The sequence below is a fragment of the Panthera tigris genome, chromosome A1 (assembly GCF_018350195.1).
Source record: "Panthera tigris isolate Pti1 chromosome A1, P.tigris_Pti1_mat1.1, whole genome shotgun sequence".
NCBI classification, from domain to species: domain Eukaryota; kingdom Metazoa; phylum Chordata; class Mammalia; order Carnivora; family Felidae; genus Panthera; species Panthera tigris.
The window spans coordinates 28,833,782-28,860,588 of record NC_056660.1 but is presented as its reverse complement, the minus strand read 5'-3'; the positions used below and the strand labels follow the sequence as shown (position 1 = coordinate 28,860,588).

At 38.8% G+C, this 26,807-nt stretch overlaps 1 protein-coding gene and 1 long non-coding RNA gene across 9 annotated transcripts in view; one reads left to right on the top strand and one right to left on the bottom strand.

Annotated features, from left to right (window-relative positions):
• The window catches only part of MTRF1 (mitochondrial translation release factor 1), a 63,681-nt gene that overhangs the window by 35,671 nt on the left and 1,203 nt on the right, over positions 1-26,807 (bottom strand). For 2 of the 7 annotated variants that reach the window (XM_042977368.1, XM_042977373.1), the window contains exons 2-6: positions 14,022-14,158; positions 11,700-12,125; positions 7,209-7,300; positions 5,768-5,849; positions 5,452-5,559 (exon numbers count right to left, since the gene is read on the bottom strand). In XM_042977368.1, the coding sequence (XP_042833302.1) occupies positions 5,452-5,559; positions 5,768-5,849; positions 7,209-7,300; positions 11,700-12,117 (700 nt within the window). In that variant the 5' untranslated portion in view covers positions 12,118-12,125; positions 14,022-14,158. Of the gene's footprint in view, positions 1-5,451; positions 5,560-5,767; positions 5,850-7,208; positions 7,301-11,699; positions 12,126-13,748; positions 13,924-13,985; positions 14,249-26,807 lie in introns of those variants that run through there. The other 5 variants (XM_015538967.2, XM_042977385.1, XM_007085360.3 and 2 more) reach the window with 5 other exon arrangements.
• On the top strand, positions 14,212-25,650 carry LOC122236440. 2 transcript variants are annotated; one of them, XR_006214495.1, is made up of 3 exons: positions 14,212-14,297; positions 23,341-23,500; positions 24,867-25,650. It is a non-coding gene; the product is annotated as an uncharacterized LOC122236440 (long non-coding RNA). The 2 variants fall into 2 exon arrangements; XR_006214494.1 differs by lacking the exon at positions 14,212-14,297 and adding an exon at positions 21,225-21,378.

The following is a 26,807-nucleotide window of genomic DNA, read 5'->3' as shown; positions in this document are numbered from 1 at the left end:
GATCTCGCAGTCCATGGGTTTGAGCCCCGTGTTGGGCTCTGTGCTGTCATGACAGCTCAGAGCCTGGAGCCTGCTTCAGATTCTGGGTCTCCCTCTCTCTCTGCCCCTCCCCTGCTTGCTCATTCTCTCTCTCTCTTTCTCTCTCTCTCTCTCTCACTCTCTCTCTCTCAAAAACAAAGATCCTGTGAACTAAATTATGATGTAGGGCAGAAATGATATACCTCTGAGGTAGGAGAGTGAGGTGCACTGCTGGCCTTGCCAGCTGAGAGAAAACTGCTTTTGGTGGTCCTAATTGGCACGTGTGGAGAAAAAAAAGTATTTGTCAGATCAACAGCTACATACCAGGTATCAGGGGCTGTGAATTTGCTCAAGCAATGAAACCACATCTGGTACAGCTGCTGTCATTAGAATCACCAGCTGGCTAAGCTTATAATAATCCACTGTCATTCACTGGGATCTGATCTACCTTCTTTATAGGTCAAATAAACAAGCTGAAAAGGGATGAGGTAGGAATCATCAACCGTGCATCTTTTAAGTCCTTGATGGTGGCACTAATCTCTGCAATCTCTTTAGGAATGCAGCATTGCTTTTGGTTTACTATTTTCCTAGGTAGAGGCAATGCTGATGGCTCCTACTTGGCCTTTCTCATCATCTAGTCCTCACCCCACAGGTCAAGGAAAATAATATGGGATTCTGCCAGCTGCTGAGTATATCTGTTCCAGCTATGTATCCAGAACTGCGAAACCATTGCAGGATGGGTTTGGGAACCCCCCAGGCCCACTGTGAGAGGAACCTGTACTAAAACTATTCTTCACCTGCCCTCCACAAGCCTCTCTTCTAAGTGCTGGGCCACAGTGATGTTTTGGGTCTCCTGGAATCAGTGTCATTTCAGAGCCAGTGTCTAGTAGTCCCTGAAAAGTCTGGTTATTTCCTTTTCTGCAGGACACAGTTACCCTTGGAAAAGGCCACAGATCCCTTTTGGGAGAATGCTGAGAGAAGAGTGAAGAGTATAAATATTTGGCAATATACTGGGGTCTTTCCTCAAGGGGACCCAGCGTCCCCTTTATTCAAGGGGTTTGGGCCTGTAAACTGGCTCAGGTCTGAGAACTGATTGAGGAGCCATGACTTGTTTTTATGATTAAAGTTAGATTTCTGTTCACTTGACCTAACACTTTTCTGCTTATACAGATCAAGTAAGAATTTACGGGGCTTCCTATCTATTTTCCCTCTAGAGACGCCATGGTCAACTAGCCAATGCCATAGGTCTATACGCATCAGACTACTGACTGCTGCTTTGACTCTGCTGTCCATGACAGCAACTGTACCCACCTTGCCTCTGCTGCTGGGTGCTGCCACTTGCCCACTGCCACCCTGAAATCCAATTACTCCCATCGCATTTAGGTTTCCCAATTGAGCTACCAAAGTCCCCACTCTAAGGTCTGGGCGACAGAGAAGAGCAATCATAGAGCTCTTCAAGGATGCCAGGGCTCCCCTTACAAATTTATTTCTCACATCTGTGGTAAAAAGTATGTCTTCTGGACACATAAAATGAATCATCACATTACGTTAAGCGACCTTTCCCTGAATTTAACTGGCAAGCAGAGTATAGCAAAACATAATTATAAACATTAAACTGTTGGGAGGGAGGAGATAATGTATCATAGAATCCCTTTAGCTTGGAATATATTTCAATTTATCAGATACCCAGTATACAAAATAACACAGTTCAGACTTATACTACATATCCAGAGCTATTGCCCTCTACTGCTTCTACAAAAACTATCTTTAATCATTTAGTTTGGACTATTTATGGAATGACTGAGTATTATCCCTATCTGTACCTACGGTCACAAAACTACAAGACTTTAAGTCACTCGATACATGAATTTTTGCATGAAAGTGTTTCCTTTCAACCTTAGCTTTTAGGGCTGTGTGAATCTTTGGAGTTCCTCTCCATTTCAATTAAATATTAAAATATATAGAGAGAATTTAACGTACATAGTTTATAAGGTAGGTACTTTTTACCCCTCTATTTTAGCCTTCCTAGTAACATCTTTTCTTCTCCTAATTATAAATAAATCAACTTTTAAGTATTTAATAATTTTAGTAAGTAGAGGTTTATTCTTGGTCTTTAATTAAAAAAATTTTTTTAACGTTTATTTAGTTTTGAGAGAAAGAGAAACAGAGCACAAGCAGGGGAGGGGCAGAGAGAGAAGAAGACACAGAATCTGAAGTAGGCTCCAGGCTCTGAGCTGTCAGCACAGAGTCCGATGCAGGGCTTGAATACACAAACTGTGAGATCATGACCTGAGCCGAAGTCGGATGCTTAAGCAGCTGAGCCACCCAGGCACCCCACTTAGTCTTTAATTTTAAAGGTATAGAGTAAAACATTTAAATTTTTCCTCCTTTAAAAAAAAAGTCCTTTTTGGAGTGCCTGAGAGGCTCAGTTGGTTAAGGGTCTGACTCTTGATTTCGGCTCAGATCACAATCTCACAGTCTGTAAGTCCACCATGGGGCTCTGCGCTTGGGATTCTCTCTCTCCCTCTCTCTCTGCCCCTCCCCTGCTTGCACGAGTGCTCTCTCAAAATAAATAACTTTAAAAAAAAAGCCTTTTTTACTTTTTAAGGTATCTCTATTTTATTTTTCCAGTAAGTCAGTCTATCTAAAAGAAAGGTTTCCCAAACATTGTCTAGGAATTGTTTAGGCTGCTCTACACTCCTGGAACAGAATCTCTTTCCCTGTTGTTATTGAGTTCATCTTTTGTTCTTGAAAACTGGATTCAAAATATACATCTGAGAGGTCATGATGACATTTACCACTATTCTCTTTTATAATGCTGTTTCTAAAAATTTTATTTTTTTAAGTAATCTCTATACCCAACGCGGGGCTTGAACCTGTAACTCTGAGATCAAGAGTAGCATGCTCCACCAACCAAGTCAGCCAGGTGCCCCATAATGCTGCTATTTCTGATTATATTCTCCTTTAAACTCTCTCCTCTCTTGCTTCCATAATATCATATTGTCCTTGGGGCGCCTGGCTGGCTCAGTCGGTAGGGCATGTGACTCTTGATCTTGGGGTCATGAGTTCAAGCCCCATGTTGGGAATAGATATTACTTTCTAAACATACTATTATGCAGTCCTCATCCTTTTTCTGCTTATCTGACTCCTCTCTTTCTTTTGCCAACTAGTTAATCTTTCTAAATGTGGCCGTTCTCTAAGGTCCGATGGCCTACATGTTCCCTCTCCATAGACTCTCCCTCATGTATTCTCTCAGTGTTAGATGTGGCTATTGAATCTTTCTCCTTGATGCTGTTCTCTCACCCAAGCTCTGGCTACACAACTTCAGCATTTAGTGCATATTTCTGAATGGGTGTTCACTATAACCAGAGATTTAATAATTCACTCTGCGTTCCATCTTGAATGAATGTTGTAGTCTTCCCAGCTAGAAAGATTAGAATCCTGGTGGCTCATCTTGTTTGTGTCAGAATAGACTATGAGGATGGGGATGTATGATTCTGGATCTGACAAACTTAAGTTTAATCCTGGGACTGCCATTACTTACCATGTGATCTTGGATTAGGTACTTACTCCCTGAGCCTGACTCCTCATCTGTAAAATGGGATTAATAATATCTATCTCACAGGGCTATGAAGATCAAACCACCTACACTGCACCCTGGACATGGGGGCAAGCACTAGGCCCTCTTTTGTCCATTCTTCCTTTGAAGATCTCCCATGTGTCTACTGCCAAGTGTAAATCTTAGTTATACCTGGATTTCTCTAATAACCTCTCTGCAGTCTGCTTAAATCTAGCTTCTTGTTCCATCCTGCAAATTGCTGTCTAAATAATCTTAAAATATGTATTTATCAAGTCATATGCTTATTGATAAAATCTCCAACAGCTCTCTACTCCCCAACAATCAAGGCCTGTTCAGCTTTCAAGGCTGTTCAAACTCTACTCCCTTAAACTCATTTCCTATGACCTCCTATCACAAATGTGCTCTGGGTAAACTGGGGTCCTCATTGTCCTTCACACACACCAAGATCTTTCCTACCTCCACATTGTTGCTCTGGTAGCTCCTTCCCTCTGCTTTCAATTCCTCTTTCCTGACCACTGGCTGTATTGAAAACCTGTACCAAGCACAACTTTCTTATTCATTCATTTTCCTCCACTGTTTAACTTACTTCAATCCTTCTTCCTTTTTCCTGAGAGTTTGCAGTTTATTATTGGGTATCAACGTACAACCAAGAAGATAAAAACTTTCATATGGCTTAAAAGAATGGGGGAAAAAAAATTACTACCAGATGTTCTGATTTAACATAATTGAGTATTTAAAAGTTGAAGGACTTGTATTGTTTGCTATTGTTTACATTGTATAAGTTTTTATCTGCCCAACTAGAGTGGTATCTTAAAAATAAAGACAAATGATTAACTTTTTCTGCATTTCCATAAAAATTGAACACATAAAAAAAAGAGAATAGATGCAAAGTCAGGAAACTCACACATGGTGCTGAGGGAAGGTAGAGAAAACACTACTAAGGGCAATGAAATGAAGAGAGAAGTTGAGAGAATAAAAATGTGAGAAAAGTTTTTGAGATAATATGAAATAGGGAGAAGATTCTTTTTTTAACTTCAACATTACGATAATAAGAATATAAGGTGGATGGAATATATTCAAAAGAGAGCTTGAAGAAAGCTCAGAAAGTTAAAATCCTTTATGAAGAACGATTTCTATGGATTTGGCAGAGAAGCATAAGGCTGAACCATTGGCAGACCAGATTTTTGGAAAGACTATTTTGTTATGAATATTTAACCTTTCAGATTATAAAAATTAAAGAAGTTAAAAAAGAATCTAATACATCATTAGCCACTCAGTCTAACTGGTAATACTTTCAGGTTGTATCCCATAAATGATAAAGTTCTTAGCAGCAAAAACCTTAACACATCTTTCTTTGAATAGAGAACAATGAGTTTCAAGGCAAGGTATATCTATCCTTCCCAGAGAAGTTTTCTCTAACTCAGACATTCCTTCCTTCACTATGTCCCACTCCTGGTTAAGACCCCTATTATGGTAAAGCCGCTGAGAATGATGAGCCTGTATCACAGCATTTAGTAGATACAGATAAAATGTTTTAAAAAATGGGAGGGGCACCTGGGTGGCTCAGTTGGTTAAAAGTCCATCAGACTCTTGATTTCACCTCAGGTTATGAGCCCACGGTTTGTAGGCTCGAGCCGTGTTGGACTCTGTGCTCACGGAACGGAGCTTGCTTGAGATTCTCTCTGCCCACTTTTCGCTGCCCCTCCCCCACTTGTGCATGCGTGCACTCTCTCTCTCTTTCAAAATAAAAAAGAAAAGTTTAAATAAAAAATGGGCCCACATGGTTCTAATGGAGATCAGACGCAAAATAATTTTTAGCATCTTCTATGGACAAAATCCTCAAATATGCCTACCGTAATCAGCTGGTGTATAATTCAGAAGTTCAAATTTCCAGTTTTTATAGCTTGAATAATTCTGGTACATATCAAATATTTCCCGGGTAAACTGCTGGCAGATATCACCTAAAAAATATATATATATATACATACAAAAAATATTCAGCACAAATTTTTAAGAGAGCCATTCTTAGGTACAGGCCCCTTAGGAAATGAGTAACTGTTTCTACCGTGAAACACATTTAACGGACTTTTAAAGTTAAAGTGTGTCAAACCAAGGTAAAATTTAAGTATTTTTTTCTTGGATCATTTACAATAAAATTATTTAACTGACCTCCAGTAGTTCTTCCAGATGTCACCTCTAAAAGAACGTCATTTTTGTCATATTTCTCCTTTGGCACTAGACTCTGGAAAAGCTGAAAAAAGGGGAAAAATCAGCATTTGTGTGTATATTTTCTATGGTATACTATTGCTTGATTTTAGATAAAAGACCTCCAAACATTAAAAAATATATAACACAATCATATAGCATCCCAACAAGGTCTAGTCATTAAATGCTGTAAGTGGACCGGACCTAAAATAAGTGATCAGTTCATGCTAACAATGGAATTACTTGTCAGGGTATTCTCCACAATGCTATCAGACAATCTTAATTTTCTACCAAGTGTAGATCAAAGTCCAGTGTTCCATTCAATTTTTTCAGATTTTGCCTCTTATTAGTTCTGAACAGTCGCTTCTTTCATCTAATGAATGAAGTAAAGCTTTGAAAGTCTTCACTTGCTGAAAATAAGGACTCTTTCCATATGACTATTCTCTCCTGCCACAGAGGACAGCAGGCCCCAGGTCATGCCCTGTGTTCTCAGGAGAGCTGCTCTGCTTAAAGAATGTACTGAGGTCCCCCAGGATAAGGCCCAAATAGTTTGAGCTGTGAAAAGAAAACAAGGGGCTTCCTAATAAAGAAAGTAACTAGCTTCCCTCTAAAGAAGAAAAAGGAAGCAGTTTTATTTTTTATTTATTACTAAAAGGTCTTGCAAATCAAACTAAAAGTACCTACGTGTCATGACTCTCTCTACTGCTAATTTTTGAAATCCGCCGTCTCTGCTAGAAATGATAGTTTATGGGAGAGAATATCAGACCAAGAGTGACACCCTACTTCTGGTTAAATCACAGAACCGATAACTCCACCTCATTCCTCTCAACAAGCCCCACTATGGATCCCAGAATAGGGAGACTGAATGCAGGAAGACGGCAAATAGGACAGAAGCAAAGACAGTATACAGACAGCCCTGTTTCTCACTGTCCTTTAAACAAATCATCCGTTGAACTACAGGAAGCTAAAGACTTGTGTGAACCAACTGTGTCTACACCCTTTGATTCATCCCATTCTATCCAGAAAGCAAATTTTCAATCCTTAATTAACACAATCACTGCGAATACCTCCCCCTTTTCTAAGGCTTAAAAACTGTTGATTCTTCCTCTTGGTGAACTAAATTTTTTTACCAACATCTGTCTCCTTGCCTGGCAAGTTAATAGCTTTGGAATATGGTTGCTCTTGGAGGAGGGGGAAAGGTGATATTTTATTCTTTGGCATCCCAATGGCTTCAATCTCATTATTCAATCTGTAGCAGATTACAGTATTAAACCCAGCTTAATCATTTATTATAAAAGAAGGCTTAATAAACTGGTGTTGGAAAGTACTTTGAGCACAATATATCCTAGCAAAACAATATTCTTTTATATTAACAAAATTGAGTAGTCTGCCACCTAAAACATACCTCACTGTATAACATATTGATTTTTTGAGCCATGGTTTGTCTCTCTTCCAATGCAAGTTCTTGTAACTGCTTTTCATCTTGTTGATTTAGACCTACAAAACAGCAACAGAAATGATAAATGTTTTTAAATACTCATAGAGAAACCCTTAAACAGCTACCTAATCTCTGCCTACTAAGTTTTATTTCAGTTGTGAAGTAAAGGGATTATACAAAAGAACAGTTAGAATAGACAATATCAGTTAATAAGTACTTGTGAACTTTGTCTAAAAAAGTCAGTGTGAAAAGAAGTATGACTGGTGCCCCAAAGAGTTTATGATTTGAATGTGTACAATTAATTCTAGAAATCGATGATTATTTAAGGAACTGGTTAATTAAATATAAACCCAAGTAAGGAGAGTTTGGGAGAAAATTGGGGTGACCACTTTTTGTCTTCAAGGTGGCAGCCATTACTCCACACACGGTGGGTAATCTAGCATGGCTAGTAGAGCCTCCATTTTTTTCAAAGTCAGAAATAAGAACTCTTCAAAGTTTGAAGTCTCTTGAAATGTTTATCCCTAGTAAACATTTTTTAAGAACACCATGCAGGTCAAACAAAACATCTTTGTAACCTCTGTTTTATGGAAACAATGGTCCTTTTCACATCATTTCAAAAGCAGAAAGTTAAATCATAGAACTCCCAACAAGAAAGCTAACAATGAGAGACAGTAGCCAAGCTTGGTGGATCTCATAACCTTTGCCTCCATTGCTAGATACCGAGACTCCATTTGTTGGTGGCAATGCTTGCAAATTGAGGTAGAAATTGTTGATTCTTAGTAAGAAAACAGAAATGAAAAAATCATAATCATAGAAGAGAGAAGGCTCTTGAAACTTCTTCCCTAGTCATGGAAGCCATTAAGGTCTGGTGGGACTCTATGCCTCTTTCATGCTTTGAACATTTAACACTTATTATGCGCCAGATACTCTGCTACTTGTTGGGAACACAAGGATGAATAAAACAGGATTCTAGGCCTCAAGTGGCTCAGCGTGGTGGGAAAGATGGACACGTACACGATTAAAACATGTGATGACAGTGCCATGGAGGCATAAAGGAGGGGGTCTAACCCAGACTTCAGTACTTGAGAAAGGCTTTCTGATAAGGTGCCAAACTAAATTCTAATTATGGATCATCTGTTGCAGAATTGTAATATCACTAATGGCCCCACAGTATGAATGGAAACCAGCATGACAATACTCCGTATAGATACTTGGTCGGTCAAAAGAAAAACGTGATTTGCAGTCACATAAAATCATTTTTGTGGCCTCTAATTGTTTACTGATCTATAAAATCCAACTTAATTCAATTTCATTATATCAACAAAGGTTTGTCTATTGTATCCTATGTTTGGTGCTGCAGGAAATATAAAGATGAGTGAGACACAGGCTCTGTCCTTGAGAACAGATGATGAGGGAAGGGGCAGAAGTTAATTAACTTTTTTTTTTAACGTTTGTTTATTTTTGACAGAGGCAAAGACAGAGTACGAGCAGAGCAGGGGAAAGCAGAAAAAGAGAGACACAGAATCCAAAGTAGGCTGTCAGCACAGAGCCTGACACGGGGCTCGAATTCATGAGCTGCGAGATCATAACCTGAGCTGAAGTTGGACGCTTAACCGACTGAGCCACCCAGGGACCCCAAACCAATTAACTTTTAAGACAAAGGATCAAAATTTAAAACAGAGAAAGGTAAACTTATTTGTTTTACAGAGGGGATTGAGGCCAAAGTATGACATCCAAGCCATACGTAAAAGGGGACTGAATTTTAACAAGTTGACATTGGTGGGTAACAGTAAGTGCAAAGACAGACATGGGATGATACTAGAATATTCAGGGAACGGTGAGTTATCTATTTTTCTTGGAAAGTAGCGTATGCAATGGGAATTAACGCACTACACAGAGAGGCTGGTGTCACTCTGCAGAGGCTCTTAAATGCCAAATCAAGAAATATGTATTTATACGCAATGGGAGCTACTGAAAATGCTGAGCAGGGGAGTAATAGATTAAGGTTGCACTTGGACTGGGAAAGCCTGTAAGTGGCACAAGTTAGGAATTTATCGTAATCATTCAGGATGAGATATAATAAAGATATAAATGAGCAGAAAGAATAGAAGGGGACTATTGAAAGGTATACCACAGAGGTAGAGCCTCCTGGACTTTGAATCATTGTGCAGTGGATAAGAACAGAGGCTGTGGAGTCTCACTGATTGGGTTCAAATCCTTACTCCTCACCTGACTGGCCGAGTGACCTTTAACATCTTAAGCTCTCAGTTGCTTCATCTATAAAATGAAGATTTTACCTCAGCAGATTATTGTGAATATTCAAATGAGGTAATATTTGTAAAATACTTAGCTTAAGTGCCTGGCACATAGTAAGACAGGAAATGTAGCTTTTATTAGAGAATAGCAGAATTGCAGACCTAGAAGACATTTCAGAAGCAATCCAATCCAGTCTTAATTATACATGATACAACCAAGGCTGAAGAAGGTTATGTCAATTTAATTTACAAAGCATTTAGTCAGTTCCTATTATGTGCAAAGAACTTTCCCAAAACCAATGAATTACAAATTTGACTGGCATAATACAGAAGAGTAAAAAAAGTCCTCATTAAACAATAGGTGAGAAACTCATGGTACCACCAACAGAAGGCAGGTGAATACAAGTCTTTGGAAATCCAGAAATTTATAGGTGTAACTGTGACTGGCCTTGATGTTGCTTAATGTCTCTAACACTTAATGAAACAGGATGAAGCACAGGGGAAAATTTAGAAACTAAAAGCTTAAAGCACTATCTGGATAAATGTTGAATCCCAGGTTAGTTCATCATATTTTTCTCTCAACTTGTGTACATTTTGGAAAATTTTCATATAAGGAAAAATGTTAAGGCAACAGCAATATTAAGAAATACTAAAATTAAAAATACACATCTCACATCATATATAAAATTAATTCAAATAGATCAAATAATTAAATATAAGGCTAAAAATATAACTCTCAGAAGTAAACACGATGTACCCTTTGTGACCTTGGATTACACAAGTTTCTTAGATAGGACACCAAAAACACAAGCAACAAGGAAAAAAAAAGATAAATCTGACATCATGAAAATTAAATATTATGGTGCTTCAATCTTTTTTTAAAAAGGGGGGAAGGGGCAGCTGGCTGGCTTAGTAGAGAGAGCATGCAACTCTTGATCTTGTGGTTGTGAGTTCAAGGCCCATGTTAGATGTAGAGATTACTTAAAAATAAAATCTCAGGGGCACCTGGGTGGTTCAGCTGGTTAAGCGTCTGACTCTTGATTTTGGCTCTGGACATGATCTCACGGTTCGTGGGTTCAAGCTTCCCATCAGGCTCTGTACTGACAGAGCCTGCTTGGAATTCTCTCTCTTCCCCTCCCCCTCTCAAAATAAATAAAAAGACATTAAAAAAAATAAGATCCTAAAAAAAATTATAGTGATTCAAAAAATAACCCACAGAGATAATTTTTGCATATATCTGATAAGAAACTTGTAGCTATAATATAAAGAACTCTCACAAGTCAATAGCAAGAAAAATATTTAAAAACAGGCAAAGGATCTGAACAGTCATTTAACCAAAGATGAATTACAAATGACCAACAGGCACACGAAAAGATGCTCAACATCATTAATCAGGGAAATGCAAATCAAAGCCACAATAAGATACCATCTCCACCCATTAGGATAGCTAGAATCAAAAGGGCAGAATTTAAATGGTGAAGCCACTTTGGAAAACAGTCTTCCAACTGTTCAAAAGGTAAAATGTAGAGTTATAAGACTCAGAAATTGTAGCACCATTGTTCTTAATAACCAAAAGTGGAAACAATTCAATATCCATTAACTGATGAATGGATAGATGAAAATGTGGTATATCCATACAATGGAATACAGTTCCACAATAAAAAGTACAAATACATGCTACAACATAGATGAACCTTGAAAATATTATGCTAAATGAAATAAGCCAATCACAGAGGATATATTGCATGACTCTATAAATGCCTGAAGTGAGTAAATCTAGAAAGTAGATTAGCAGTTGCTTCTGGTTGGTAGGGAAGGGGGAATTGGGACAAGATGGCTACAGGGTGCAGAGTTGCTTTCTGGGAAGATGAAATAACACCTAGACCATATGAGCCCTTTGATGGGGTTGGAACCGTATTTTTGTGTCTCTGCTATACACGTAGGACAGTGCTCAATAAAGTCCTGCTCAATAAATTAAAATTTCTGAAAAGATTAATATTCAGTTTCCTAGACCCTAAAAACTTGGCAAGCACCACAAGGAACTTGGTCTCTTAGTAGTTGATTTTTAGTAGCTGAAATACTTTAAACACCCAGGGGAGAATCCTGTCTTCGCTGAGTGTAGGTTTTTTAAAAGACTGCAATTCAATAAAGCTTTAACCTATAATCAATCATGTCCTTATACACACACGTATCTTTTACCTACTTCTACACATTGAATCTAATTCTTCAATTGCTTGCTCAGCCTCCTGAATTTCTTGGTAAATGGCTGCGAGTGGTGCCAACTCGGCATGCCTTCTATTCAAGGCTCTTCGGTCCCCTTCATTCAGAGACACTCGCTGCAAACACTGATCAAGCATACGGTGCTCCTTACTCAGGTCCTCCATATATTTCTGTAGTGCTTTATGCTTCCACAGCATCCTGGTGTCTTGATGACAATATCTCCCGGGACAATTCTTATTTAACAGATGATGGAAAATGGGATGCCTGTTTTGTCTAAAAACCCACAGTCTTGTATCAAAATGTCTCTGTGTAAACTGATGAGACTGGGGGTGGATGTGGCACTGGTGGTAACCATTACGAGATGAAAGTCTAAAAAGCCAAGCACACAGGTGACGATTCATCTCAGCATCTGAAATATAATAAACACAATCTGAAAAAAAATCAACTCTGCAAATACAAAAGCTGGAAGAAGTCTCAAGAAATCTTGCTCAGTTCACAGCCGCAGCCAGCTCCAAACACTGTCCTGAAATTCAATAATCCATAAAAAGAAAATAATTCTCCAAACATCTGAGTATAACATATTAAAAAAAATGAATATAGCACTGTTTCCTATTCATTCAATGTATATAATTAGCTAAGGCAAATGAGTAGGAGCATAACTGATAAATATATTAATAAACTGGATTAAATCAGCTATTTTCTAGAAAGTATTTGGAATCTAGAATTGACTATGTGAACAAACACTTGAAAGGTATGAAATAATCATGCAAGCTTTAGGTAGTTCACATATTCATAGATTCCTGAAGTTTGAAGAAGATATTAACTGTTTTCTTGTCTAACTCATTAATTCTAGGTATCCAGATGTCCAAGGAAGTCAACTGGCTTAATCATGATTATTCACTCAGCCAGACAGGCAGAGCTAATACTAGACTGCAGTTTCCTTGTTCAAAGCTCAGTGCTTTCCATTCTCAACTCTGCAATCAGGTGCTTCCCTTTTAGCTGAGACCCTAAAGGAAGAAAACTTCAAATATTACACTAAGAAAGTAGGTCTGGTAAAAAGGGACAGTGGTGATATCTGCATTAAATGAAAAAAGCAGAATGCAAAACAATATAATCTCAATTAGGTTTTTAAATTTTTCTATGACATATGGTATACATGTAAAAAAGGTAAACAGAGTATTTTTTTGGGAGGGGGACCTAAAAAAGAAATAGAGCAAAATGTTAACAAGATGATCTCTAGTTGTGGGCTTGTGGATACCTTTTGCTTGCCTTCTAGCTTTTCTACCTTTCGGTGTTTTAAATTTTTCTATATGCATAGCATGTATTACTTCCACAATCAGGAAAAAACAGTTACTTAAAAAAACTACAAGTTAGGTGAAATTGTTTTACCTGATTTACCTATTACTGATTTACCTATTCTTCCCTCTAATAGATGTAATCAGAAGCTAACAAAAGCACAAAGTAGTTTTATTAAGAAAGGGGAAAGATAAAGATAAAAACACTTTGCCCCTAAAATTCGAGGTTCAAAGTTGAAGTAAGGGTCAAAATTTTATCAGAATCAATCTTTATTGTCTCTGGTGTTCCTGCTATGCTAGGAGGTACATTCATATATTAACTCATTTGATCACTGTAAGTCTGCTAAGTTGAATATCATAATCTCCTAGGAAATAAAATATTCAGAATGATCTCCAAAATCTACAGATTTTGTAGGATTCTACTAACAAACTTTAACATACTGAATCACATTTGGAAAAAGACTGTAGAAGGGTGCACCAATACCCAACAGCCATAAATGTGACAGTCCTTCAGCAGGTTTCCAATGTCTTTACATGCAGTCTCAAGCACATCGGAGAAGAGTGTCCAATTGAAAACAAGGACAAATCAAAAGGATGACAAATTTTTGTAAGAACATTTCTAGCTAAAATTTCCATCCTAGGAACAGTAGTAAATAACTCTTAAGGTCATGAACCTCAATGTTTAGAGGGGGAAAAAAAAAAACCCAAGACGTTTTACTCGCTAGTGTTACCTATACCTGGGAACGGCAAGTCTTCTCCGTCACCCACCACAGGAGCAGGATTTAGTAGGTACTCTAAGGACAATTCTCAAGAGTCAGAAGTGATACTAAGCCTGCGCCAGAGCAGCACACGTAAACCAGATTCTGTAATTCAGAATACGGAGTGATCCCAAAGAGGCAACATGAAAGAAAAATGGGGATAGAAAAAAGACCTTTAAAAGATCTAAAATAGAAAAAAAAAAAAAAAGTGAGTACCTAAGAAATATAAGAAAGTACGACAGCTTTCCTTACCGTAGCCGTAACTCTCCGTGACCTGCTACTTTTCAGCCCGACACACACGGGATTACTTTCACTTCCGTTATCACTCCTTCCGGGTGGACGCTTGCTCTCAGCCTCTGCGGAGTCGTCCTGGGCGTGCGTGTTAACAGCTAACGGGGGAAACGCAAGAGAAAAATGACAAATCGGGAAAGAAAAAAAAAATGATAAGGCAAAAATGAATATCCCAGGAGATGACCACCCGCGCAGTACTTTTCCGGAACCTGAGCCCAGGGCGTGGGTTGCGATGGGGTAAGGAGAGTGGGCGGTGGTGAAATGTAGAATGAACTACAACTCCCAGAGCTCCCACCCGGGAATCCTGGGAGTTGTAGTTTATGCCCAGGCTGCCTTTGATGGACCTTTGGTTTCATAGTTACAGGCAAATAACATGGGAGAGATTCTCTACCATTCTGATTAGGAGATCAACAATTACAATATAGTAATTTGAAATTAAAAGAATTTCCTTATATGTGGAGCACTAAAGCAGTGTTGTTTAACTGTGGGTTAAAGAGGACTCCCTTTTCATCACCCCCAAATTTGGGGATTCTGCATGGTTTTTTCATTTTTATTTCTTTTTTTTTTTTTTCCTGTGGGATTCTGCATGTTTTTAACAAAATATTTTTTAATGTTTATTATTATTATTATTATTATTATTATTTTATTTATTTATTTATTTATTTTTGAGAGGGAGAGAGATACAGCGTGAGCAGGGAAGGGGCAGAGAGAGAGGGAGACACAGAATCTAAAGCAGTCTCCAGGCTCTGGGCTGTCAGCACAGAGCCTGACACGGGCCTGAACTAATGGACCGTGAGATCATGACCTGAGCTGAAGTCAGACACTTAACCAACTGATCCACCCAGGCGCCCCAGGATTTTGCATGTTAATAGTTGTACTTTAAACTTCCACTGCTTGAGAAAATACCTAGTAACTAAAGGAGGATATAAATTTATATTTTTAAAAATCATAACAGGATCTTAAAGATAGAAGACTACATATATCCACAAATTAATGACTTTATAGATGTTGCATGCACATACAGAATTTAGGGGCTCAAACTAGGTTCATAGCTTGTAAACTACCGATTAAATAAACCAACTAATAGACAATTCCAGGAGAATGCAAACATATTGCCTTACTTTGGATATTCCAGTGGCGATCACATTTACAAGTTACATGACAGCTGTGTCTCAATATCACTTTCTGAAAAGCCAAGGTAAACATCAACCCATATAACCAAATTCATAGGATATTTTCTTAGGTTACAACCACATATAAAAAGGACAATTAACCCTAAATGTAAATATCTAACATTACCTAGTTAAAGGTATCTACTTCTATCTAGTATATATTAAATTATATACTAAATGGTTTAAGCCTATTAGTTTAATCCATACTACAACAACCCTAAAATATCCATTTTGTGGAAGAGGAAAAAACTAAGGCATAGAGAGCTTAAGTAACTTGTCCAAGGTAAAAGAACTGATGAGTAATAGAACTGAGATTCAGTCAAGGCAGTCTGTCTTTTTTTTTTCTTTTTTTAAAATTTTTTTTTTAACGTTTTATTTATTTTTGAGACAGGGAGAGACAGAACATGAACAGGGGAGGGTCAGAGAGAGGGAGACACAGAATCTGAAACAGGCTCCAGGCTCTGAGCTGTCAGCCCAGAGCCTGACGCGGGGCTCAAACTCACGGACCGTGAGATCATGACCTGAGCCGAAGTCGGCCACTTAACCGACTGAGCCACCCAGGTGCCCCAAGGCAGTCTGTCTTAATGATCTGTGGTTCCTAAGCTCTGATACTCTCCTTCCCTCAAAAAAGAAAGAAAAAGGAAAACAATCGTTCATTCAATAATGAGTACCAGTTATGTCTACTCACTGTGTTCTGGATATGAAAATTTAACAATGACTAGAAAAGACAAAACTTTGCCTATATGGAGTTTATTTTCCAGTAGAGAACAAATTCCAAAGGATCCACATAAATCATTCTCCTAAATTATCCAATGAAATCCTTTAATTCTTTATTTTGATTTGTGTATGCAGACATAATAATTTAAGTATTATAGCATATAAAGATTTATTCTCTTTAAAAAATAAGTCTTACTGCTATGGACCTAATTGTGTCCCCTGCGTTCCCAAATCTAATATGTTGAAGCTACCCTCCAATATGACTGCACTGGAAATCGGGCCTTTAAGGCTAAGTGAGCCATAAAGGTGAAAGCCCGATCTAGTAGCATTTGTGCCCTTGTAAGAAGCTTGCGAGTGCAAGCTGTCTCTTCTTTTTCTGTCCCTCTTTCTCTAAGAAAAAGAGGCCTCAGAATGAAACCTACCCTGCTGGCACCTTGATCTTGGACTTCCCAGCCTCCCAAAGTGTGAAGGTTTTTCTGTTGTTTAAGTCACTCAGGCTGTGGTATTTTGTTATGGCAGCCCAAGTGGACTAAGACATTTACATATGTAAAAATTTATTGAGATATAGTACATGAAACTTTACGTACTTTATGTATTTTATTTCTCAATTAAAAAAAAAATCCCTAAAGACGTTTATCCTTGGTGTTATAAATACTGCTTCCTCCTCCATGTTTTTTTTTAAAAGAATATAATGTGGTATATCTACATTTATTAATACATAATAATGTCCACAATAAATCATTAAATGAAAATGACATTGCTAAAAAAACGCTCAGCCAAAAAAAGGGGGGCGGGGAAGGTGTGAGGGGGACAAAAAAACAACTCAGCAAACTATTCCATTTGAACAACACATGTGATGCATATATATTTAAAAGTCCAGTGGAGGGGTACCTGGGTGGCTTAGTTGGTTAAGCATCCAGCTTCAACTCAGGTCATGATCTCATGGTTTGTGAGTTTGAACCCCACGTTGGGCTTGTTGCTGACAATGAGGAGCCTGCTTGGGATTCGGTCTTTGTCCTTCTCTTGCTGCCCCTCCCCCACTCACACTTTCTGTCTCTCTCAAAACAAATTAATAAACTTTAAAAATAAAATAAAAGTCCAGTGGAATTATAGGTAATTCTTATTTTCTTTATAGTATTCTGGATTTCCTGAAGTTTTTTAATAAGCATTATTATAAATAAGACAGCTACAAAGGAGGAAAAGAGTACATTCTTTAGTGTTTGATTGAAAAAGCCTTATGGGAGTTATTATTATTGAATCATTTTATAAAGCTAACTTCTACTTCCAAAGAGCCTGACATATTACAGGAAACATTTTTCTGGAAATAGTAATAAAAAGGTTGATTCAGTGAAAATAATAGCATTTGATTAAATTAGCAACAAGAGCTATTATGTCTGAAATATTTCTCACTCTAAAGTTGATCTCATAAAAATTTCTTTTAAGAATATATGTGTAATGGGCACTGACAATTTGGTATGCCTTTAAAAACTAAATGACCTATGTCCCTTTCCTCTGTCTTGGAGCAAGCTCAAACACGAAAATATTTGCAGCGATTTTTCAGATCCATTTACATACAGCAAACTTAGCCCAATTTCCAAAGGGTAGAGAATGGGGATTTTCACTTAGCTTCTTCTCAGAGACCTCCAGATAGTTTTATTATTTTTAAAAAATTTTTTAATGTTTAGTTATATTTGAGAGAGACAGAGAGGGAGAGAGAGCGCTAGTAGGGGAGGGGCAGCACAGAGCCTGATGCAGGGTTCCAACTCACCAGTTGTGAGATCATGACCTGAGCCAGTAGGACACTTAACCAACTGTGCCACCCAGGTGCCTCAACTTCCAGATTGTTTTAAAGATTCTGGGGACACTCTTGTTTCTGCAGTACTAAGAGAAGGTTGATTTATGTCCTTCTACAGAGATTCCACATCAAAAAGCATCCACTTAGGGCTTTTTCCCTGAGAGAAGCAGAGCACCAGGGTTTCCTCAGCTCTGGATATTCTTTGGGGAGTCAAACCAGGGTGGGTGTAGAGATTGTTCCAGGCTAAGTTGAAACCTTTGGGCCCATCTGGGAAATGTTCCGAGGTACTGAAAGCAACATAAAATCCCAGGACGCAAGCCATAAAACACTATGGGTCACAGCCCACTGTGAAATGCATGTTGGCTCTCTGGTTCAGTTTAGGGTCTTTACCACATCCTGAGGCATTCCACAATGTGAAGATTGGCAGCCATTTGGTATTTTAACCAGCTATATTTTATTCTAGAAAAGTGAAACTAGGAATTACTTAACAATTTTTTTTTTTAATTTTTTTTAACGTTTTTTTTTTTTTTTTTTTTTTTTTTTTAATTTTTGAGACAGGGAGAGACAGAGCATGAACAGGGGAGGGTCAGAGAGAGGGAGACACAGACACAGAATCTGAAACAGGTTCCAGGCTCCGAGCTGTCAGCACAGAGCCCGACGCGGGGCTCAAACTCACAGACCACGAGATCATGACCTGAGCCAAAGTCGGCCGCTCAACCGACTGAGCCACCCAGGCACCCCATCAATTTAATACAGAATTCAAGCCCTCACTTACATGGAAAAGAAACAGCAAAACAAAGGTTATTCTACCTGTATTCTTGTAAAGTATTTTCCCTGAAAGAAGCAGAATACGAAGATGAAAAGGCAGCGTTTCTTATTTTCATATATTCATACTGGTGCTCAAATTTTTCTTAACTTTGATTTAAAAAAAAAAAAAAAAGCTAGGAAACGCGCCACCTGCTGGCATTATTGAAACTGGATCTCTCCTTATTTGCAGAGTCAGAGATGTCTTAAGAAGTCAACCTACTCTCTTCCTTTTCCTATTAAAAAGAAAAGAAAAGGAAAGGAAAGGAAAGGAAAGGAAAGGAAAGGAAAGGAAAGGAAAGGAAAGAAAAAAAGAAAAGGAAAGAAAAAAGAAAAGAAAGAAAAAAGAAAAGAAAAGAAAAAAAAGAAAAGAAAAAGCATAGGCAGGACAAAGAAGCGATCTTGGGAACTCATTTTTATTCTATCCTAAACTGGTATTAGCCTAGGTTGAAGTCAGCTTTGATAAGCTCTCCTAAGACTCCTTGGTAATTTCATCTCTTCCATATATCATCCTGAATTTCAGGCTAAATGTTTTTCTTAAATCATTTACTTCAGTTTTGAATCATATATTTTCATATAGTTGTTTCAGTAGATTTTATTCTTTTTTTCTCTTAACAGTGGTATTTAAATACCCTTTATAAGCATTAAAGTCTTTTCTGTCTTAGATCCAAAGTAGTCTACGTGGAGGAAATCTATAGTGTGTGTATGTGTAGATATTTATCTTTCCATTTCTTCCCTTTGTATTACAACAATTTTCAAATAGTTCAAAATTAGGGAGAACAATATAATGAACCTCTATGCACCGGTCCCAAATTCTCAAGTTATCAATGCAGTGTTAACCTGCCCTCCTCCCTAGCCTTGCTCCCCATATCCTCACAGAATTACTTTGAAGCAAATACAAAACATCTGTAAATATGTTAGTAGGTAGTTCCAGAAAATAAAGCCTTTTTATTTAAAAAAAAATTTTTTTAAACATTTATTTATTTTTGAGACAGAGAGAGACAGAGCATGAACGGGGGAGGGTTCAGAGAGAGAGGGAGACACAGAATCTGAAAAAGGCTCCAGGCTCTGAGCGGTCAGCACAGAGCCTGACGTGGGGCTCGAACTCACGGACCGCGAGATCATGACCTGAGCCGAAGTCGGATGCTCAACCAACTGAGCCACCCAGGCGCCCCAATAAAGCCTTTTTAAAAATATAATTACCTCCTCAAATTAAAAATAGCTTCCTGGGGTGCCTGAGCAGAAGCCAAGAGTTGGACGCCCAGCCGACTGAGCCACTCAGGAGCCCCAAATTTATTTTTAAAAACTTCAGTTCTCATTTGTATAAGTAGGATAATTGTTTGATAACAGTAATTTAAAAAATGATAACAGTAATTAAGAAGAGAAGGAAGAATAAGGAGAGAGCAGTAAAGTCTCCAAAGAAGGTAGAAACGTATTCTCTTCTAAGCACAGATGGAGAAACTAATTCTGGCATAGGCCAGAAGGCACTGTTTTGGCTGAGAAGGGAAGAAAGAAGAAAACAATGGGTACAGATGGGTGCTCAACAACTGTGGGTTGAATGAGTGAATAGACAAGGAGATAATGGTGTGAGTTAGATGCACTGGTGAGTTAGATGCAGTTGAAGAAGAGGTGTATGGAGGATAGAAGAGTGAGTGAGCCCAGATCCCCTGCATCTTGAAGAGTGAATGGCACTTAAAAAGGAGTCAACAAATATTTGTTTGAATTTGTTGAAAGAACAATAGGAGATTGTCATCAGAATGTGGGGTAGCCCCAGGAGAATCTGATTGGAGTCACTATCGTCAGAAATTACAGATGTATATAGAACAACCCTCTGAGAGCAATAGCTCTTGGCTTCATGCTGAAGGCAGGATGCTGGAGCTTTGATGCAATGGCAAAAAGACTTCTCTCAATGTTACACTAACAGGCTATTAATCCCACAAGCTGGCATCTCATTTCTAATAAAAGGTACATCATGCCTACTGTAGGAAGTTTCCTTGGAGTTGAAAGAATATTGGCAAATCTCTTGTATTTTAAAAATAATGAGGGGGCGCCTTGGTGGTTCAGTTGATTAAGTGTCCAACTCTTGATTTTGGCTTAGGTCATGATCTCTCGGTTCATGGGATCAAGTCCTATGTCAGACTCTGTGCTGATAGCTCAGAATTTGCTTGGGATTCTCCCTCCCCCTCTTTCTGCCCCTCCCCTGCTCACAATCTCTCTCTCTCTCTCTCTCTCAAAATAAATAAGCATTAAAAAAAATAAATGTAATTAGAAAAATAAGATAGTAGATTCCTGGAATTTCTGATTTGAGAGGAAGGGCCAGTGTTGCTGATTAAAAATTTGGTCAAAACTCTCTAGGTTTTGAAAAGTGTATAATGACATGTATCTACCATTATGATATCATACAGAATAATTTCACCACCCTAAACATCCTCTGTGCTCTATTTATCCCTCCCTCCTCCAACCTCTGGCAATCATGGATCTTTTTACTGTCTCCATACTTTTGTCTTTTCTGGAATGTCATATGGTTGGACTCATGTGGCCTTTTCAGATTGGCTTCTTTTACTTAGTAATATGCATTTAAGATTCTTCCATGTCTTTTTGTGGCTTGATAGTTCTTTTTTTTTTTTTTTTTAAGTGCAGAGTAGTACTCCATTGTCTGGATGGACCACAGTTTGTCCAAGGCTAGGGTTTTGAATCACTCACATGGATATTGGAGTCATAGTAGATGGATATTATGAGTGAAGTTGAAAGGACATCTATTGTCACTTGGCAAATGACCAGATGGAGGATAGTGACCAAGATGAAAAGAAGAGAGTGACAGAGCTGATGGGTATAGACTCAAAATTGATTTCCTTTTCCTTAAATGAAGGTGAAGTCTTATGATTTGGAGGAGGCAGGGGGATGGGAAAAAATGCTGATTCTCCCCCCACCAACTCCTATGGTACATGCAGAGAGGAAGATGAAAAATGAGAGACAAAGTCCTTGGTGAAGGGTTGGGTAGCAGTTAAAAGGAGGAGGAAGAGAGTACTCAGTAAAGGGGTTGAGGATGAAGCCCAGTGGGAAGGTATGGCATAGAGAACAGTGCTACGAGGGTAAGTCTGTTGAAGTGAGATGCCTGGAGGGGTGTAAATCTGACTGGTTTTGAGTGAACTCTTGTGTAATAATGTTTCTGTGCTTATCCAGAGACTTTATTTGAAAAAAAATTTTTTTTAATGTTTATTTATTTTTGAGAGACAGAGCACAAGCCAGGGAGGGGCAGAGAGAGAGAGGAAAACAGAATCCGAAGCAGGCTCTAGGCCCTGAGCTGTCAGTACAGAGCCCAACATGGGGCTCAAACTCACAGACCGTGAGATCATGACCTGAGCTGAAGTCGGATGCTTAACCGACTAAGCCACCTAGGTACCCCAAACCCAGACACTTTAAATGATGCCAATTCTAGACCCCACCTACTGTTTGTGGGGCCATCAGCAATGGTTTTTACCTAGGGTTCCAAATTGAATTTTGGTGATGAGCGTTTTTTGTTTGTTTTTGTGCCTTATATCTAAATTTAACTTCAAGAATGGGGGGCATGTTTAAACCTGGGTTAGGATGAATGGTCTTGAAGTAGTGGTTCCCAAATTGGTTATACATTATGATCATCTAGGAGGATTTAAGAAAAAAACCTATTCTCCACCCCACCCCAACTGAATCTCCACCCAACCCCAACTGAATCCGCCTATGGAGGTAGGATTTGAGCATCAGTTTTATTTTGTTTTTTATTTTATTTTATTTTATTTTATTTTATTTTATTTTATTTTATTTTATTTTATTTTATTTTATTTTATTTTATTTTTATATTTTAGAGTTCTGGAGGTTAGACGTCTGAAATGTGTCTGCAAGACTATGTTCCTTTTGGAGGCTGTAGCAGAGAATTCCTTTCCTTACCTTTCTGCACTATAAGTGCAGACCCCGATGTGGTGCTTGAACTCACGAACCATGAGATCATGACCCAAGCCAAAGTCAGATGCTTAACCAATCGAGCCACCCAGGCACCCCTTGGACATGAGTTTTTTTAAGGATAAGGTGATACAAAAGTGCAGCTAAGTTTGAGAACCACTGCCTTCAGACAACTTATAATTTATAAAACAGAAAACAGTAAGATAAAGGCATAAGAGAAGGACAAAATGCTATGTAAATTCATGGAAAAGAGAGATCAGATCCACTGGAAAAACTTAGAAAGACTTTATGAAAGTCATGACATCTGAGATGAAGGATTTAAAAAAAAAAGATTCAGGTATTGAAAAACAATCTCTGATAAAACTATCAGGTTGAATATGACTATGGAATTTAGAAAATACTAGATCGATTATAGCTACCGGTTCCCCTGCAACATAAGGTAATTGTAGGAGCAAAGGGAAAGAAAAATCTGGGAATAGACTTAGTTCTAGACAATGGGGGAGCTATTGAAAGTTTTGATACGACCGAGAGACCTGGTTAGAGATCTGGATAGAAACGACATGTCTAGAAACAATGTGCAAAATGAAATGAAGAGAACAGTCTGAAAGTGAGGGACCAGTTACAAGGTTTTTACAATATTTAGTTTTAAGGTAGAGAGGGAATGGAAAGCAGGGGAGGAAAGGGAGCAACGTGACAGATCCAAAATCTGAATGACTAGGCAACTTGGATGTGGGGAATAATAGAGGCCAAAGGTGACCAGAGGATTTTTACTACAAGAATGCTGTCATTAACAAAAACAGAGAAGGCAGGACTTGGACTGGTTTGATGGGAAGATAACTTTTATTTTTATGTCCAGGTAGAAAATGCTTGGAAGACTTGGAGCAGTTTAACAAACAAGTGTAAACAAAGGCTAGGAGATCAAAAGAAGGCTTGGAACTGGAGACACATTTGAAATCTGCTTGGCGTTAGTAATGGAAGGTGTGGGAGCAGGAGGATTTATTAATTCTGTTTTGCTGGTGAGTAGGAGGTACTCGATGGACACATTAAAAAATTTTTTTTTATTGTTTATTTATTTTTGAGAGAGAAAGAGAGAGAGAGAGAGGGAATGAGTGGGAGAGGGGCAAAGGAAGAGGGAGACACAGAATCCGAAGCAGGCTCCGGGCTCTAAGCTGTCAGCACAGAGCTCGATGCAGGGCTTCAACCCACAAATTTTGAGATCATGACCTGAGCTGAAGTCGGATGCTTAACCAACTGAGCCGCCTAGATGCCCCTTGATGGACACATTTTATTGCTGATGTTGAAAAAGAAAGCAGAATTGTCTAGACAACCAACATTTAGAAGGAAGAAGAGTTGATGGAGGAACCAGAGAATGACTGGGAAGAGGAAAAAACCCAGGATTCTGCAGGGTCTTGGTGTCCTAAAGCAGAAAAGTCAAGCAGGACAAAGGTGGTACACTGTGGGCTAAACTAATCTTTAGTGTTGGCTAGTGGGTAATCCTTAACATGTAAGCTCCATGACGGTAGATGTTTTTGTTTGCTAGAAGATTGCCTGTCACATTGTGCTCAATAATTAAGTATTCAACAAATTAATTCTTGAGATTTCAGACATTTTCAGAAGCCTTCTGGAGGTAGAAGCCAAATCTAAAGGAACAAATAGAATTGCCACTTTCCCGGAAGAAACCCCATTCTTGTCCATTTTCCATAGGTAGTCAGGGTGACCTTTTAAGTGTGTTTGTGTGTGTGTGTGTGTGTGTACGTGTGTGTGTGTGTGTGTGTGTGTGTGTGTGTGTGTGTGTGTGTAAGTAGGCTCTATGCTCAACATGGGGTTTGAACTCACAATTCTGAGATCAAGAGTTGCATGCTCTATGGACTGAGCCAGTTAGGCACCCCCAGAGTGACCTTTTAAAAAATAAATCATGGCATGCCACTTTCCTGCTTAAAGATGGCTTCTTGCTGAATTTAGGATTAGCCCAAACCAAACCAACCCAAACCAATACAAACCACACTGCCTGAGCTGGCCATCCCGGTGCAGCCTGGCTTATATTTTCAACTGAACCATAGGCCACTTTCCCTCTCATATACTACCCTCCAGTCACCACTTGAACCTGAAGTTCTTGCCTGTCCCTTTAATGCCTTGACCATGCCCATCTTGTCCCTGTATTAGGGCACTTGCATGTAGTTCCCTTTGGCTAGTATATGCTGGCCCAGTTTTTTTTTTTTTTTTTTTTGTCCCAGCTTTTTACTTGTTAACTTGCTTCTCATTCTTTAGGTCTGTTCACATGTTATCATTTCTCCCAGAGATCATTCCTGAGTACTTGGTTTAAAGTAGTCCTTGCCTCAAGCCCCACTCCCCTCACACGACCTTGTTTTCTTTCTTTCCTAGGACTTCCTAGTCTGGAACATCTTGTTTATTTATGTGTTTACTGACAGTCTCTTCCCATTAGAAAATGAGGGAGAAAATGCAAACGGCAGAGGGAACAACCGATGAATAAAAGCTCAGGAGAAGCAAAAGGAGATGGGATCAAGAGTTCCAAGGGAGGAATGAAGAACTCTTGCTTCCTCTAAAACAAGAGCAAGGAAAGTAGACAAGAGCAGACACATTAGGGAATCTGAGGTGTAATGCATTAGGCAACCTGATGAGTTCTTTTCCCATCAGCCTTTAATTACATGGTTAAACTGGTTGTGGGAATAGCAGCAAATTACTTGATTTTACCTTGTCAGCTGGTTCTGTAAAATATGCTGTGAATATGGGGGTGGAGAGCATCCTTTTCTAGATTCTTTTTTTCTTAGGTCTACTGAGCTTAGCAAGAGAATCACTGGCCCATGTCTTATATGTAAAAAGGTCTTCACAGACATTGTTGCTTTTATTGTACTGTGTGCATAATTCTAAAGGAGGTACATGCTGCCCGAAGCACCAGGAAGCAACATTTGGGTGGACGCCCGAGATGCCCCCAGTGGGGCTTCAGCATTCTTTCTGAGAGACAATGGACTGAGAGTTATAATGCAGGTGCTTTTTTGGTTTGTTTTCTGGGGGCTTAGAAATGATAAAGCATTACATTCACACAACCTTGCTGTGAAAGATTACAGTAATGTTATTATAACCTCATTTTCTGTTGAAAGGGGGAAATGAGATTTGCTCCAGACTAAACAAGAAGTCAGTAATAAAAAATTACAGTCCCTCGGGTGCCTGGATGGCTCAGTCAGTTGAGTGTCAGATTCTTGATTTCGGTTTGGCGGTCCGTGAGTTTGAGCCCCACATCAGGCTCTGCACTGACTGGTGCTTGGAGCCTGCTTTGAATTCTCAGTCTCTCTTTCTGTCTGCCCCTCCCCCGCTCGTTCTCTCTCTCTCTCTCCCTCTCTCTCTCTCAAAAATAAATAAACATTAAAAAAAATTACAGTCACTGGCTAATCCAGGCTTTCTGACTTGTGCACGCGTTACATCCTTCACACACTCCAAGGCTTACGATGACAACTACCAGCAACACTATTGGCATTTTCAAGTCTTTGCCTTCACTCCCATCCTAGTGTAGACAACCACACTATGCGTGCATTGCATGTCATGGTGTATGAAAGGCAGATGAGGAAAATATTAAATATGAGTATTAATAACTACCACTTCTCAGTGTTTGGGATTAAAGGTTTCCTTTGCACTGCTGGGAGATGCTGGGGAGGCTGTGGGAAGGGGAGAGGTTGGCAGTGGGTGGGAAGCTGCAGAGAAGCCTAGGGTCTGTCTAGAACACATAGGCCCTTATGGACCTTCCCCCTTTTAATAAGTCCCTTCCCTATTTTATTTTATTTTATTTTATTTTATTTTATTTTATTTTATTTTATTTTATTTTATTTTATTAAAATATGTATATTTTTAAGTAATCGTTACACCCAACATGGGGCTGGAACTCACAACCCTGAGATCAATAGTTGCATATTCCACTGACTGAGCCAGACAAGCCCCCTCCTACCCTATTTTGATAGACTCCTGGGGCACCTGGGTGGTTCATTCAGTTAAGTGACAAACTCTTGATTTTGGCTCAGGTCAGGATCTCACAGTTCATGAGATCAGACCCCATGTTGGGCTCTGTGCTGGCCGAGCCTGCTTGGAATTCTTCCTCTCCCTCTCTCTCTGCCCTTCCCCAGCTTCTCTCTCTCAAAATAAAGAAAGAAAAAAAGAAAAGAAAAAAAAACTTTCAAAAGACTCCTGTGATAACTTCTCCCATCTCCAACCAACTCAGGCTAGAGGGAAAATCAAATAAGCCTCAAGCCAGCTTTGATTACAGCCTGTTAAATGCAAGTATGCATCAGTCACTCTGTAGTCACACAAATATGC